This window comes from Phocoena sinus, chromosome X (genome assembly GCF_008692025.1).
Source record: "Phocoena sinus isolate mPhoSin1 chromosome X, mPhoSin1.pri, whole genome shotgun sequence".
Classification (NCBI taxonomy): Eukaryota; Metazoa; Chordata; class Mammalia; order Artiodactyla; family Phocoenidae; genus Phocoena; species Phocoena sinus.
In genome coordinates this window covers 91,383,621-91,401,387 of record NC_045784.1, presented here as the reverse complement: position 1 = coordinate 91,401,387, position 17,767 = coordinate 91,383,621, and the positions used below count along the sequence as shown (strand labels likewise).

General features: G+C 38.0%; 1 protein-coding gene across 2 annotated transcripts in view; it reads left to right on the top strand.

The window, feature by feature from the left end:
• Positions 1-17,767, top strand: part of RBM41 (RNA binding motif protein 41) — a 69,417-nt gene that overhangs the window by 3,644 nt on the left and 48,006 nt on the right. The window contains exons 3-5 of one of the 2 annotated variants that reach the window (XM_032619985.1): positions 372-564; positions 1,264-1,468; positions 3,355-3,426. In XM_032619985.1, coding sequence (XP_032475876.1) covers positions 372-564; positions 1,264-1,468; positions 3,355-3,426 — 470 coding nt within the window. The remainder of the gene's footprint in view (positions 1-371; positions 565-1,263; positions 1,469-3,354; positions 3,427-17,767) is intronic. The other variant, XM_032619986.1, reaches the window with a different exon arrangement.

Here is a 17,767-nt window from a genome sequence, read left to right as displayed (position 1 = left end):
ACGTTTCCTGTATCTTCCTTTAACATACATAGCACTTATAATCCAGTATTATCATTGCCTGTTTACTTGCCTCTCTTCTACAGTTCTTCCACAAAAGCAGAAATTGTTTTTATCTTTTTTACTGTTTAATCCTCAGTACCTGGCACAGTCTCTGATGCGTAGTAGATACCCAATAAATAAATATTTGATTCAGTCATTAGTCCTGGATTATTGGTGGAGTTCCATATCATTACAGTGGTGCTTCAGCCTAGAAATAGTATGTGAGAGAGAAATTGCCACTGAGTTTCATTGTACCTCTTGATGGCGAGCCCCATTTCTGTGAATTGTGGTAACTTGAAGATGTTCTTACTCTCTTCCTGCTTGTTTTGCAGATGTGTATCTAAGAAAGAGAGCTTTGCTCCTGGTACTATGTACAAGCCCTTTGGGAAGGAAGCAGCTGGGACTATGACTTTGTCCCAGTTCCAGACACTGCATGAGAAGGACCAGGAGACTGCTTCTCTCAGGGAACTAGGGCTTAGTGAGACAGAAATCTTGATTTGGAAGAGCCATGTTTCAGGTGAAAAGGTGAGTGGGGCAAATTTTTTCTGGAGAACAAAAAGTAAGATCTTTTCATTTTGGTACTGAGAACCTTTTCATTTTTAGTTCTCACAACACTGAGCTTTGTGTCTGAATCTTTTTTGGTTTTTAGGATAGGGGCCTTGGTAAAAGAGAAGCTGCTCCTTGACTTTTTTTTTTTTTTTTTTTTTTTTTTTTTTGCGGTACGTGGGCCTCTCACTGTTGTGGCTTTTCCCGTTGCGGAGCACAGGCTCCAGACGTGCAGGCTCAGCGGCCATGGCTCACGGGCCCAGCCGCTCCGTGGGCATGTGGGATCTTCCCAGACTGGGGCACAAACCTGTGTCCCCTGCATCGGCAGGCAGACTCTCAGTCACTGCGCCACCAGGGAAGCCCCTGCTTCTTGACTTTTTTTCCCCTAAACAAATGGGATTTTTTTAAAAAATTTTATTTATTTATTTTTGGCTGTGCCACGTGGCTTGTGAGATCTCATTTCCCTGACCAGATGTTGAACCCGTGCCCTCGGCAGTGAAAGTGCAGAGTCCCAACCACTGGAGCGCGGGGTATTCCTGCTCCTTGACTTCTTAGCTAACATGTCTGTAAATGACCATTTCTGGGCCCTGATCATTTTCTTTCTTGTTTAAGGCATCAGATTGTCACTTTTAGGGTGTGTCCTCTGTGATATATGCCATCTCATTTCTCTTATTTCAGAGGGCGAGACTTAGGGCAACCCCTGAAGCGATACAGAACCGTCTTCGAGATATTGAGGAAAGAATCTCAGAGCGTCAGCGCATCCTTTGCCTGCCACAGAGATTTGCAAAGAGCAAACAGCTGACCCGGCGAGAAATGGAAATAGAAAATTCTTTATTTCAGGGAGCTGATCGTCACTCCTTCCTCAAGGCTCTTTATTACCAAGGTATGTGATCGCCACTGACTTGATATGTTCTTTCACTGACAGGAAGATTTAACATCAGGGCATTAACTATGAAGAGTTAGTGAAGGGAGTAGGGGAAAGATGAACTATTGCTACTCTTGAGGAATGTATAGTCCCTTGAGAGAGACAAATATGTACCTAGTTAGTTGCAGTACAACATGAAAATTGCTATTGTAGAGACGTGAATAAAATGCTGAGGGGACACAGGGATAGAACATCTAAGTCTAATTGGGGGAGTCAGGAGTTGACATTTGTACCAAGTCTTGACTGATCAACAGGCACTTGTCAGGTAAATAGTGGGGAGAGGGCACTACAGATAGTGGGTGAGTAGGAATAGGATTGTGAAAGAACCTGGTGTGTCTAGGGAACAGTGAAAAGTTCAGTGTGGCAGGAAGTATAGGACACAGTGAGGACTGACAGGAGATGACGCTGGAAAGGTAGGTGAGGCTAGATTGTGAAGGGTCTTTAGGTAGAACTATAAACTAGCACAAAATATATAGATAAATGGTGTGTGTCTTAACCAGAAAGAATGGGTTTAACAGGTAAGTTTTGCTAGGCACTGTGGAAGGTATGCAGAAGTTTAAGAAATGGTTCCTGACTTTGTGCCAATTGCTGGTTGGAGAGAGAAACATATAACATTTAGTAACAATGCTAGATACAGTTGTTAAGGGCTGTAGGAGTTCAGAGGAGGAAAAGGCCACTGTGCATTGACTGGCATTACTGAACATGGCCTCTCAGAAGAGGTAAAATTTAAATGTTCTTATAATACCACCAAGTCTTCAGGAGAGGGAAAGGCATTTCACTAGCAGCAGTTGTCGCCAGCACTATGGCATGTTTGGAGTTGTTGTGAGAGACAAGGTTAGAAAGGAAGCTAAAATTTTTGAACTTTATTTGGCAGGTAGTATAGACCTATACAGAGTTCGTTATTCAGTTAGTCATTTTGGATATGGTTAAAGGTCTTTGAGCCAGGGGTAACACGATAAAAGCAGTATTTGAAAGTGATTAATCTAGTGGCCAGTAAGTAGGATGCACGAAAGGGAGAACTGGAAGCAGGGAGAACAATTTAGGAGGCATTACAGTCATTTCAGCAGGAAGAGCTGACTAGGATGATGGCAATGGAATTGGAAAGAGAAGTAGGTATGATTATAAGAGACATTACAAAAGAAGAATTGGTAAAACTTGTTGACTGAGAATGAAGGTCAGTGGAGAGAAATGTGTCAAAGATAGCCCAGGTGCTTCAACGCTGTGTAATTTAACAGTCGGCAAAATTAAGGAAGCCTTTATGGGGAAATTTTGAGGAAAGATGATGAGTTTGATTTTAAACGTGTTAAATTTGTGAGACCGCAGGATCATCAAATGCAGATATCGAGGAGGCTGTTGGAAATGCAGCAGTGAAGCTCAGGGGAGAGGGCACAACTAGATCCATAGAATTGGGGCTCATCTATGCTTAGACCATAGGTAAAGCCAACAGAATGAATGAATGATTTGTTAGAGACAGAGAGATCATAGACATGGAAGAGCAGTGGTGAAGGAAGGAAAGAAAGAATGAACAAACAGCCTTTGGTGGAGAGACATTATAGCATACTGATTAAGAACATGGGCTCTGGAGGCAGACTGCTGGGAACATCCTGGCTCCCCCCGCTTACTAGCTATAAGATGTTGGCAAGTTGCCGCTCTATGCTTCATTTTCTTCATGAGAATATTAATGAGAATATTAATAGTAGCTATGTTTTAGGGTTGTTAGGAGAATTAAGAGAGGTAATACATGTGAATCACTTAAAGCAGTACCTGGTATTTGGGGTGGGTGGGTGGTATATGAATCTGTTCTGTTTCCTATCTTTGAAACTCCTTGCTTTACACCTTCACAGCATACCACAAAAAGACAAGTGCAGACAAGTACATGACCTCAATGAAGAGGAAGATAAAATTAGGCACAAAAGGCAAGTCGAGAGTTTTCTTACAGTGTTAGATTTAGGAATGTGACCTAGGGTCCCAGACTTCTAAGTTGAGTTCTTATTTAATTCCATATTCAGTATATGACAATGTTTATAGGACATGATCCACAGGGAGCATATTATCCTGATACAGAATATTAAAGAGAGGAGTTAGTAGAAGTTGTAATAAAGCTTTTACATTTAGTGTTGTTGATATTTTTCTCTATACCTTTAAGTTATTATACCAGACATAAAATGACCTTAATGAATTTTAGATCCTATTTTGTAACTAATTCTGAATACTCTTATTAATCAGTAACGTATAACTATTGATGATGATATAATAGCTAATATTTTATTTTTGAAATGAACTTAAAATTGCCTGTTTATTGGGGGGGGGGGCTATGTGTCCAATTCTGTGAATTGTAAATCATGTAAATCACATAGATTCATGTAACCACCACCACAATCAGGATAGAGAACAGCTCTGTGGCCCTCAAACTTCCTCATACTATCCATTGATAGTCACTCCCAACTCCACCCATAATCCCTGGCAATCACTGATCTATTCTCCATCACTGTGATTTGTCTTTTAGAGAACGTCATATGAATGGAATCATACAATATGTAATCTTTTGAGAGTGACTTCTTTCACTCAGCATAGTGCCTTTGAGATTCATCCAAGTTGTTGTGTTATCATTCATTTTGCCGAGTAGCATTCCATTGTATGAATGTTCCAAAGTTTGTCTATCCATTCACCCATTCAAGTGCATTTGGGCTGTTTCCAGGTTGTGGTGATTATGAATAATACTGATATGAATATTCTTGTACAGGCTTTTGTGTGAACATAAAATTTTTATTTCTCTAAGGTAAATATCTAGGAGTGGGATTACTGGGTCATATGGTAAGTGTTTGTTTAACTTTATAAGAAACTGCCAAACCATTTTCCAGAGTGGCTGAACCATTTTGCATTTTCACCAGCAATGTATGAGAGTTCCAGTTGCTCTACATCTCTGTCAGCATTTGGTATTGTTGGTATTTATTTTAGTTATTCTAATAGCTGTAAAGTCTTATCTCATTGTAGTTTTAATTTGCATTTCCTTAATGGCTAACGATGTTGAACATCTTTTCATATGCTTATTTGCCATCCTTATATCCTGTTGCTAAAGTGTCAGTTCAAATCTTTTGCTGTTTTTTAACTGAGTTGTTAATTTTTTCCTGATGACTCTTGAGAGTTGTTTATGTATTCTAAACACAATTCTCTGTTGGATATATGATTTGCAAATATTTTATCTCAGTGTGTAGCTTGCCTTTTCATTCTCTTAACAGTGTCTTTTGCAGAGCAAACTTTCTTTTATTGTGGTAAAATATACCTAACATAAAACTGACCATTTTAACTATTTTTTAAGTGTATTAAGTATATTCACATTGTTCTGCAACAATTGTAACCATCCATCTCCAGAACTTTTTCATCTTCCCAAATGGAAACTTTTTACCCATTAAGCACTAACTCCCCATTCTCCCTTTCCCTCATCTCCTGCCAACCCCCATTCTGCTTTCTGTCTCTATGAATTTGAATACTCTAGGTACCTCATGTAAGTGGAATCATAACAGTGTCTTTTTGTGTCTGGCTTATTTCACTTAGCATAATGTCTTCAAGGTCATCTATGTTGTAGCATGTGTCAGAATTTCCTTCCTTTGTAAGGCTAAATACTATTTCATTGTATGTATCTACCACATTTTGTTTATCCATTCATCTGTCAATAGACCCTTGTGTTGCTTCTACCTTTTGGCTATTGTGAATAATGTTGCTGTGAACCTGGATATACAACTATCTGTTCCAGTCCCTACCTTCAATTCTTTTGAATATATACACAGAAGTGAAATTGCTGGATCATATGGTAATTCTATGTTTAATCCTTTGAGGAACCACCATACTGTTTATAGAGGCTATACCATTTTAAATTCATACCAGCAATGTACAAGGGTGTCTTTTGCCCATTTTTTAGATGAGTTGTTTGTTTGTTGTTGAGTTGCAGTTCTTTATATATTCTGGATATTACTCCCTTATCAGATATATGATTTGCAAATATTTTCTCCGATTCTGTGGGTTGCCTTCTTAGTCTGTTGATAGTGTCCTTTGACGCACAAAAGTTTTTATTTTTGATGAAGTCCAATTTGTCAATTTTTTTTCGTTCCCTGTGCTTCTGGTGTTATATCCAGTAAATCACTGTCAAATCTAATGTCATAAACCTTTTTTCCTATATTATCTTCAGAGAGTTTTATAGTTTTAGCTCTTATGTTTAGGTCTTTGATCCATTTTGAGTTAACTTTGTTTATGATATAAAGGGTCCAAATTCATTTTTGCATGTTTGATATCCAGTTTTTCCAGTACTACTTGTTGAAACGACTGCCTTTCCCCATTGAATGGTCCTAGCATACTCTCTGAAAATCATTTGACTGTAAATGAAAAAGTGTATTTCTAGGCTCTCCATTCTATTCCATTGGTATGTATGTCTGTCTTTATGCCAGTACCACACTGTTTTAACTACTGTAGATTTGTAGTAAGCTTTGAAATCAGGAAGTGTAAGACCTCCAACTTTGCTCTTCTTTTTCAAGATTGTTTTAGCTGTTTGGGACCCTTGAGATTCCATATGAATTTTAGGATGGATTTTTCATTTTCTTTTTTCTTTTTTTTTTTCGGCCATGCCGGGCAACTTGTGGGATCTTAGTTCCCCGACCAAGGATCCAACCCAGGCCCACAGCAGTGAAAGCACTAAGTCTTAACCACTGGACCACCAGGGAATTCCTGGATTTTTCTATTTCTGCAAAAAACGTCATTGGTATTTTGATAGGATTGCTTTGAATTTGTAGATCACTTTGGGCAGTACTGACATCTTAACAATATTAAGTCTTCAGTCCATGAACACGGAATGTCTTTGCATTTATTTCATTTATTTGTATCTTTAATTTCTTTCAGCAACATATTGTAGTTTTCAGTGTACAAATTTTTTTGCATTAATGCAAATATTTTAAATTTTTATACAGTCCAGTTTACGCATTTTTTCTTTCATGGATTGTGCTTTTTTTATGTCTAAGAACTCTGTCTAATACCAGATTATGAAAAAGGATTTATTCCTTTACTTTCTCTTTTTTTTTAACCTTATTTTTTATTTTTATTTAAAATTTTTGGCTGCATTGGGTCTTCGTTGCTGCACATGGGCTTCCTCTAGTTGCGGCGAGCAGTGGCTACTCTTCATTGCAGTGCGCGGGCTTCTCATCGTGGTGGCTTCTCTTGTTGCAGAGCACGGGCTCTAGGCATGCAGACTTCAGTAGTTGCAGCACGTGGTAGTTGTGGCTCACGGGCTCTAGAGCGTGGGCTCAGTAGTTGTGGTACACGGGCTTAGTTGCTCTGCAGCATGTGGGATCTTCCCGGACCAGGGCTTGAACCCGTGTCCCCTGCATTGGCAGGCAGATTCTTAACCACGGCGCCACCAGGGAAGCCCTATTCCTTTATTTTCTTCTAACAGTTTTATGGTTGTATATTTTACATTTAGATCTATGATCCACTTTGACTTACTTTTTACATAAGGTGTGAGGTTTATGTTAAAGTTCATTTTTTTGCTTATGAATGTCCAATTATTCCAGTACCAATTGTTGAAAAGAGTATTCTTTCTTCATTTACTTGCCTTTACATTTTTGTCAGAAGTCAGTTGACCATATATTTGTGTTAATAATTAACATCATAGTTAATGGTGAAAGACTGAAATCTTCCTTCCAATACCAGGAATAAGACAAAGATGTCTACTCTCACCACTTCTATTTACAGTGGAATGAAATTAGAAATCAATAATAGAAGGACGTTTAGGAAATTTACAAATATGTGGAAATTATACAACACTCTACTGAATAACCAAGGAATCAAAAAGAAGTTAAAAGGGACATTAGAAAATACTTTGAGATGAATGAAAAAAAATAACAAAACTTAAGGAATGCAGTAGAAGCAGTACTTAAGGGGCTATCTAAAGCTGTAAATGCCCATATTAATAAAGGAGAAAAGTCTCAAATTTATAATCAAAACTTCCACCTTAAGAAACTACAAAACTTTGTCCAAACCCACAGAATATACAATACCAAGAGTAAATGGTAATGTAACTATAGACTTGGGGTGATTATGATGTGTCAGTGTAGGTTCATCATTTATAACAAATGTCCCACTCAGGTGAGAGATACTGATAATGAGGGAGGCTGAGCATGTGTGGGGGCAGGGGAGCATGTGGGAAATCTCTGTAACTTCCCCTCAATTTTGCTGTGAACCTACAGCTTCTCTAAAAAAATAAAGTTTAATGAAAACAAAACTACAAAAAGAGGAGCAAACTAAACCCACATCAAGCTTAAGGAAGGAAATAATAAAGATTAGAGCAAAAATGAATGAAAAAAAGAATTAAAAAATAGAGAAAATCAAGAAAACCAAAAGTTGGTTCTGTGGAAAGATCAACAGAATTCACAGTCCTTTAGCTAGACTTACCAAGGAAAAAAGGGAGACTCAAATTTCTTGTACCCTGTTCTACTTTGATTCTTTTTTGCATGGAATATCTTTTTCCATCCTTTTACTTTCAACCTTTTTTTTTTTAAACAAAACAAACCAAAAAAAAGTGTGTCTCCTGTAGACAGCAAATAGATCATGTTTTCTTTTTTAAATCATTTTTTAATCCATTCTTCCAATTATGTAGAGTGTTAATTTATATTTAATGCATTTAAGTGGAGTCTGTTGTTAAGGTAGGATTTACATCTGCCATTTTGCGATTTATTTTCCGTATGTCTTGTATCTTTTGTTCCTCTATTATTCAGTTTATTCCTTCACATTAAATAAGTTTTTACAGTAAGTCATTTTAATTAACTTGTTGCTTCTGTTACTTTCTGTTACTCTTTTAGTAATTGCCCTGGGAATTATAATTAACACCTTAGCTTAAACAAATTTGTATTAAAGTGCCAACTTAATTTCTTAATTTTTGTTCCTTTTTAGCTCTGTTCTCTCCTTCCTCCTTTGTATTATTATTGTCATACAAATGACATCTTTCTAGATTTTAAGCCCACCAACAGAGTTTTATAATTATTGCTTTACACAGTTATCTTTTAAGTCAGATGGAACAAGAGTTACAAGGACAAAAATGTTTATACTGTCTTTAATGTTTACCTATGTAGTCAAATTTACTAGTGTCTGTGTGTGAATTTGAGTTACTGTTTAGTGTCCATTTATTTCCGTCTGAAGGACTCCCTATAGTTTTTCTCATAGGGCAGATCTTCTACTGGTGAACTCTGTCAGTTTATGTTTATCTTGGGATGTTTTAATTTCTCCTTTAGTTTTAAACTATAGTTTTTTGCTGAACATTGAATTTTTGGTTGGCAATCTTTTTCTTTTAGCAGATAAAATATGTCATCTCACTGCCTTTTGGCCCCTTGTAATTTCTATTGAGAAGTCAACTAATAATCTTAGGACCCCTTGTCCATGGTGAACCTCTTTTTTCTCACTGCTTTCAAGATCCGTTTTTCATCTTTTGCTTTTGACAGTTTGACTACTTGTCTTAGTGTCTCTTTGGACATACTCCACGTAGGTGTCTTCGTGTTTATCCTACTTGGAGTCTGTTGAGGTTCTATGATGTATGGATTAATGTTTTTCATCAATTTGGGGAAGCTTTCAGCCATTAACTCTTCAAATATTCTTTTTACCCCTTCTTCTTCTTCTGAGACTCCATTATGCATGTGTTGGTATGCTTGCTGGTCTCCCATAGGTCCCCAAGGCTCTATTATTTTTTCTTCATGCTTTTTTCTTTCTGCTCCTCAAATTTAGTAATCTTCGTCAGATGAGGTAGTTGACATATCTTCAGGTTTGATGGTTCTTTCTTCTGTCAACTCAGATCTCCTGTTGAGCCCCTTTAGTGTATTTTTCATTTCAGTTACAGTACCGTTCAACTTGAAAATTTCTATTTGATTCTTTATTATAACTTCTATCTTTATTTTTATTCTCTGTTTGGTAAGATATTCTGAAATATTCTTTTATTTCTTTATAAAATGATTTCCTATAATTGTTTGAATAACTTATGATAACTGATCTAAAGTTTTTTCCTGAGAAGCCCAATGTGCTTCCTCAGGGGAGTTTCTATCAGCTCTTTCTTTTTTCCTGTGTATGGACCATACTTTCTTGGTTTTGGGGGGTTTCGTTTTGTTTTTCTCAGTGTCTTTGTCTTAGTCATCTCAGGCTGCTATAACAAAGTACCATAAACTGGGTGACTTATAAACAACAGATATTTATTTCTCACAGTTCTAGAGGCTGGAAATCTAAGATCAGGGTTCCAGCATGAACAGGTTCTGATGAGAGCCCTCTTCTGGGTTGCAGACTGCTGAATTCTTGTTGGATCCTCACATGGTAGAGAGCAGAGAGAGGAACCAAGCTCTGATGACTCTTATAAAGGCATTAATCCCATTCCTGAGGGTTTCACTCTCAGGACCTCATCTAATCCTAATTACTACTCAGACATCCCCATCTCCTTTTATCATCACACTGAGGTGTAGGGATTCAAGATACGAATTTTGGGGGGACACAAATATTCGGTCCATTACAGTCTTATAATTTTTTTTGTTGAAAATTAGACATTTAAAATGATATTATGTGACAACTCTGAAAATCAGTCAACCCCTCCCCACCCAGTGTTTGTTGTTGTTGCTATTTGTTTGTTTAGTGATGTTCCTGGACCAATTCTGTCAATTTTGAATTCTTTGTCATGTAAAGCCACTGAAGTCTCTGTCCAGTTAGCATAGTGGCCCACTAATGATTGGAGAGTTTTTCTTAAATGTCTTGAATCAAGAACTCTACCAGCCTTTACCAAGGCGCTGTGTGTGTGTGTGTGTGTGTGTGTGTGTGTGTGTGTGTGTGTGTCTGTGTGTATCTGTGTGTGTGTGTGTGTCTGTGTGTATTGGGTCACTCCTTCAGTGCTCAGGCGGGCAGTTTGCAACTCGGTCTTCAACTTCACTTCCTGCTTATGCAGAGCCTCAAGATCAGTCATGAGTGAGAGATTAGTGACTTCTCAGGCCCTCACTTTCCTTGGCATATGCATAGCCCTGCACGTGTACCTTACCTTCTAGAGTCCCAGGAATATGTCTGAACATTTCAAAGCCCCCTATGGATATCTCATTCCCTATTTTTCTTTCTTTTTTTTTAAATTGTGGTAAGAATACAACATGAGATCTACCCTCTTAACAAACTTTTAAGTGTACAATACAGTATTGTTAACTATAGGCATAATGTTGTACAGCAGATCTTTGGAACTTAAGTCATCTCATATTATTGAAACTTTATAACCATTGAATAGTAACTCCCCATTTTCCCCTTTCCCCTGGCAACAACCATTATACTCTTGGCTTTGATATTTGTGATTTCAATTCTTTTGGATAAATACTCAAAAGGGGATGGCTTTATCATATGGTATTTCTATTTTTAATCTTTTGTGGAACCTTCATACTGTTTTCCATAGCAGTCATACTATTTTACATTCCCACCCAAAGTGTACAAAGGTTCCAGTTTTCCAGATCCTCACCAACGCTTGTTATCTCTTACCTTTTTGACGATAGCCATCCTTACAGGTGTGAGATGATATCTCATTGTGGTTTTGATTTGCATTTGCCTGATGATTAGTGATGTTGAGCACCTTTTCATATACCTATCGGCCATTCATATATCTTCTGTGAAGAAGTGTCTATTCAAATACTTTGCCCATTTTTTAGTCAGGTTTTATTTTTATGCCATTGAGTTGTAGGTGTTTCCTATATGCTTTGGATATTAACCTCTTATCAGATATGTGGTTTGCAAATACAGTCGACGCTTGAATAACACAGGGCTTAGGGGCGCTGACCCTTCGAGCAGTCAAAAATCCATGTATAACTTTATATTCAGCCCTCCATATCCATGGTTCCACATCTACAGATTCATTCAACCACAGGTCTTGTAGTACTATAGTATGTATTTAGTGAAAAAAAAATCTGCATTAAGTGAACCTGTGCAGTTCAAACTGGTGTTGTTAAAGAGTCAGCTGTATTTTCTCCCATTCTATAAGTTGCCTTTTTACTCTGTTAATTTTTTCTTTTGCTATGCTAAAGCTTTTTAGTTTGACGTAGTCCCACTTCTCTGTTTTTGCTTTCGTTACCTATGTTTTGGAGGTTATATCCAATAAATCATTGCCAATACCAATGTCAAGAGGCTTTTCCCCTGTGTTTTCATCTAGGAGTTTTAGAGTTTCAGGTCTTATTTTTAAGTCTTTAATCAATTTTGTTTTGTTTTGTTTTGTTTTTGTGGTACGTGGGCCTCTCACTGTTGTGGCCTCTCCCGTTGCGGAGCACAGGCTCCGGATGCGCAGGCTCAGCGGCATGGCTCACGGGCCCAGCCACTCCGCGGCACGTGGGATCTTCCCGGACCGGGGCACAAACCCGTGTCCCCTGCATCATCAGGCGGACTCTTAACCACTGCACCACCGGGGAAGCCCAATCCATTTTGAATTGAGTTTTGTGAATGGCATAAGATAAGGGTCCAGTTTCACTTTTTTGCACAAGGATATCCACTTTTCACCATTTGTTGAAGGGACTATCCTTTCCCCATTGTGTATTCCTGGCACCCTTGTCAAAGATCAGTTGACCATACATGTGTAGTTTATTTCTCGGCTGTCTATTCTTTCCCACTGGTTCATACATCTGTCTTTAAGCCACTACCACTACCATACTGTTTTAGTTGCCATAGCTTTGTAGTATATTTTGAAAGCAGGAAGTGTGATTTCCCTATGTTTCGTATTCCTTATGTTTCCTTTTAAGTATTTTTTTTGTCAGCCTCTTGTTAGCTCCAACTGATAATGCCATCTCAAGCAGCTGCAGTGTTAAACAAGCCCCACTGATTGGTTTTGACATGATCTAGGGATGGGCTGTTCCACAGAGTGAGATATGAACCAAGTCAAAGACAAACCCTCAGAGTGTAGCTTTTCATTGAGGTGCTAGGAAAGTCAAACAGTGACAGTTCTCTGAGGATGGTGCTTTTGGGGAGCACCAGAACTGCTCTGCTTCCTCTAGTGTCAGTTAGGCTGCTGTTTTTCACAACTATCATAGTGGCTACTGAAAAACTGGAGAGAGGGAAATGGGATTATGGAAGTTAAAGTGCCACAAATCTTACTATTCTGACTACTACTCAGCTGTTTTTCTTGAATAGCTGTTCCTCATATTGTTGCAGGCCTTTACTTAATTTCCAGACTTATCAGAAGTTTGATTTTGACAACTTTTGCCGGTGTTCTTTTTGCTTTTATGGAGCAGCAGATTTTCAGAGGTCCTTACTCCAACATTCCAGAATTGCTTTCTCTCCATTTTACTTTTATACTATCTATATTGTTATATTTGAAAGTGAGTTTCATATTTTGAAAAAAGCGAGTTTCTTAAAGAATGTAGGTGGGTCCTTTTTTTTTTCACTTATTTATTGAGATGTATTTTACATACCATAAAACTCATTTTAAATGTACAATTCAGTGGTTTGTAGTAAATTTAACAGAGTTGTTCAACCATTACCACAGTCTAATTTTAGAACATTTTCATCACCCCAGAGATTGTTCTCAGTCACTGTTTCTACTTCCAGCCCAGGCAGCCACTGGTCTACTGTCTGTCCCTATGGATTTGCCTATTCTGGACATTTCATATAAATGGAATCATATAATATATGGCCTTCTTTAACTTAACACAATGTTTTAATTATGTCTAGAACTAGTACTTTTCCCAGTACTGAGGGATTTCCCAGTACCAATGGACTTTGTATGTAAGCTGAAGACATCTTCAACAGTCAGCTAAGCAGCTGATAACTCCATTGTAGCCTTTACTCCCTGCTTGCGCAGAAACTCAATATTAGTCAGTGGTGAGAGCTTACGGATTTTTCAGGTCTTTCCTGAGCACACACAAAGCTCTGGCCATGTGGACAGTCCTGTGCACATGTATGGCCTTCTAGATTCCTAGAAATATGTCGGAGCTTTTCAGAGCCCCCTAAGGACATTTTATTCCCTAGGATTTCCTTCTAAGCTTTTTGGTTAGCCTATTGTTTGTCTCAGCTGCACTACCTCAGCTAGCCAGAAAATTCAACAACTGCCTCTGATTGTTTTTTTTTTTTTTTTTTTTTTTTTTTGGCGGTACGCGGGCCTCTCACTGCCGTGGCCTCTCCCGTTGCAGAGCACAGGCTCCGGACGCGCAGGCTCAGCGGCCATGGCTCACGGGCCCAGCCGCTCTGCGGCATGTGGGATCTTCCCAGACCGGGGCACGAACCCGTGTCCCCCGCATCGGCAGGCGGACTCTCAACCACTGCGCCACCAGGGAAGCCCCCTCTGATTGTTTTTGACAGAAGTTCTCGGGAAAAAGGCTGTTAGCACTGGATGAATTTTGAGCTGAGTCAGATAAAGAGAATGTTGCTTGTGTGATCTTCCAGGGAACCACTAGACAGATCAAGTAATGACAGTTCTCTGGGAATGGGGCTTTAAAGGAACTGCAACTCTGTTCTTTCTTCTTCAGCGGTTGCCAGGCTGCCGGTTTCACTGTGATTTGGGGTTGTTGGTCTTCAAGGTTACTACCGACATGAGAGAAAGGGATGAGAAAAAGGCAAGTTAAAATGCCACAAAACTTATTATTCTTTTTTTTTTTAAACTTATTATTCTTACTGATATTCAGCTATGTTTTTTCAATAAATGTTTCCAAGATTGGTTAATTTTCAGAGTTCTGAAAAAGTTGATTCTGACATTTCTGCCAGTGTTCTCATTGCTTTTATGGCAAGAGAAATTTAAGAGGTTCTTTTTTATTTTTTTGGCTGTGCTGGGTCTTTGTGGCTGCGTGCAGGCTTTCTCTAGTTGCAGCAAGGGGGGCTACTCTTCATTGCAGTGTGTGGGCTTCTTATTTCGGTGACTTCTCTTATTGTGGAGCATGGGCTCTAGGTGTGTGGGCTTCAGTAGTTGTGACACGTGGGCTCAGTAGTTGTGGCTCGTGGGCTTTAGAGCACAGGCTCAGCAGTTGTGGCACACGGGCTTTGTTGCTCTGCGGCATGTGGGATCTTCCCGGACCAGGGCTTGAACCCGTGTCCCCGCATTGGCAGGCGGATTCTTAACCACTGTGCCACCAGGGAAACCCCAAGAGGTTCTTAACTCTGTCATTTTCACTTACGTCCCCTTTCTTAACAGCATTTTCTGAAGCTTGAGAGTTTGTGATTTTGGTGAAGTCTAAGTTTTTTTATGACTTCTGCTTTTGGTCTTGTAACTAAGATTTCTTTCTAACCCAAGATCACAAAGATTTTCCTCATATGTGTTCTTCTAGAAGATTTATAGTTTTAGCTCCTCATACATTTAGGTCTATGAACCATTTTGAATTAATTTCTGAATTACACATATGGTGTAAGGTTAGGGTTACATTCATCTCTTTGCACATGGATATCCAATAGTCCTGCCACTTTTCATTGAGAAGATGATCGTTTCCCAATTAAACTGTCTTGGTACTTTTTTAGAAAATCAATTAACCATAAATGTATGTGTTTTTAAACGTTTTCTCTTTATTCTTCTACTTGTTTTTTACCCTGTTTACTTTTCAGCAATTTGATTATGTTGTGTCTGGGCATGAGTTCTTTGTTATTTCAAATTCTAAGTTTCTTACCTATTCCAACTGCTGCTTTGTAGTTTTCATTGTCTTCATGTACTCCATGCAGTCTCTCTAGGTTTTATAGCTCTATTCAGTGGGAGAGGCAAAAGTGTACTTACTTAATCTTACCTGGAAACAATTCCTAATAGGGGGCTTATTTGTGCTACTCCTTATGCTAAGCATTTTGCACATTAACTCATTTCAGCCTTAGCCCTATAAGGTAGTGGCTGTATTACAGATAATGAAATTGAGCTCCTGAGGGGATAAGTGACTTTCTCAAGGTCAGTTGTTAAATAACCATGCTAGGACTTAATCTAGGTCTGTTCTTACATAAAAGTCTGTGCTCTTGATCATGGCATTTATATATGTGGTTTGAAAAGATTTTTTGCCTTTTTAAGTGTGATTTTACTATATCTTGAGATAACTTTGTGTGTGTGTGTGTGTGTGTGTGTGTGTGTGTGTGTGTGTGTGTGTGTAATACATATCCCATTTTCTAAACTTAAATCAGTGGGAAAACAACATATATTATCTCTGGAAATATACTTCCTCTGAAATCTTAAACTCCAGTATACTACTCTTAACCACAACCTTTCTCTTATCCTTCTGACTCTCACAACTCTCTTACACTCATTTTACCATTTCTTCAACCCTGTTGAAATCTCCAGTTCCTTGACCTTTTAATTTTTTCCCAATCTGTCATCCCCTTCCTGTCTCCTCTTCCTTCCACATCTCACTTAGACTCCATCATCCATTATTTACCCAAGTTCTTGCCACTGAATCATTCTCCTTGCTTCCTTGTCTGCGTATCATACCCACCCAGCAAATCCTCTACCCAGAATCAATCCAACTAATTGCCTTCTTTATTTATTTATTTATTCATGGCTTTTGAGCACTACTAGAGAAAAATAGTATAACTTCGTTGATTAGTTTCTCTACAAATTCCTCATTGCTGGTATTGTCTAGAGCCTTCTTTCTTCAGCAATCTACCTCCTAGTCCCTGGTCAGCTATTTCATTCCTTATAAATGCTATTTTAGATCTTCATTACTCTTTCCTATCCTACTGTTTCACTATTTTTAGCAGATAGTCTTCTTTCCTATTTCAAAGAAAACAATGCCATCAGTAAGAACCTTCATCCACTTTCTGCCTGACTTTCTGATAACTTACATATCTTAGCTATAATTTTCTTCAGTCTCAACTCAGTGCTAGGGACATCCTTTCTGCCTAAGGTTAATCTTTATTCCTTTGTGCTGGATCCTACCCCTCTTATCTCCCCAGGGACCTTAGTCAGTTATCCCCAGTATTACTTCTTTCCTTTCAAGATTTTAACATGATTTGTACCATTTGCCAGTGTCCATGGTGTATGTATTCCTACCATGAACTATCTTTAAAAAATGACAAAAACAAAAAATGCCCTTCAGTTGTTTTGCTACTTGAGCAAACAGTACGTTTAGATTCTCTGCCTTCACTATATACCATAACGAGTAGCAATTGGTTTAAAAATGAAGTATAAAAATTGAAGCCCTAAAAAAGATAGGATTAAACTACATATGTTAATATTTTTGATATCCAAATGGGAAAATATTTTTCCAATATTTAATGAAAAATTTTAAACACAGAAAATTTGAAAGAATTTTATCACAAACACCCAGTGATAACTGACTAGATTATAACATTAATATTTTACTTATTTATCACATCTGTCTATCCCTTTATCCATCTATCAAACCATCTTACTTTATTGATGTATATTAAATAGATTGCCAATGTAAATATATGTCCCCCTAAATATGTCAGTATACATATTGTTGACTAGAATTACATATTTACATTTTTTTCTTTTGATATAAAATTTCCATGCAATGAAATGCACACATCTTAAGTATTCATTTGCTGACTTTTAACCAGTGTATACATCTTTGTAGTGATGTGTTGGTAAATGTTTAACAGCCAGCTCTCCAGAAAAAGAGACTCTTATATGTATCATTTGCCAGTTTTCGTGATGTACACATTCCCACCATGGCCAGTTTCAAGCTACCAATGTGTTATCACTGAACATGGAGTCGGGAAGTGATGCACACAATCATTGGGCCATGTTCAACACACCACTGCATTTGTGTAACCTAACCCTTATTAACACATAGAAGATTACCCTCACCCCAGAAAGTTCCACCATACTTCTCAGTAATTCCCATCCCACTCTCCTAGAGGCAACTAGTGTTTTGATTTTTTTATGCTATAGATTAGTTTTGCCTGTTCTAGAACTTCAGATAACCAAAACCATACACTATATATTCTTTGTGTAAGGCTTCTTTAACTCAGCATAATATTTTTGAGATTCATGGATATTGTGTGTATCAATAATTTTTCCTTCTCTATATAAAATAAAATTTCTTGGAAGACTTTTCTAAAATCACTGTATTATTTTTCTAGTGCTGCCATAACAAATAACTACAAATCTAGTGGTTTAGAACAACAGAAATTGATCCTTTCACAGTAGCTAGAAGTCTGAAATCAAGTTGTTGGCAAGGCCACGTTCTTTCCGAAGGTTCTAGAGGAGGATAGTTCCTTGTCTCTTCTAGCTTCTGGTGATTGCCAGCATTCCTTGGTGTTGCAGATGCATCATTCCAGTTCTTGCCTCTGTCATTGCATGACAGT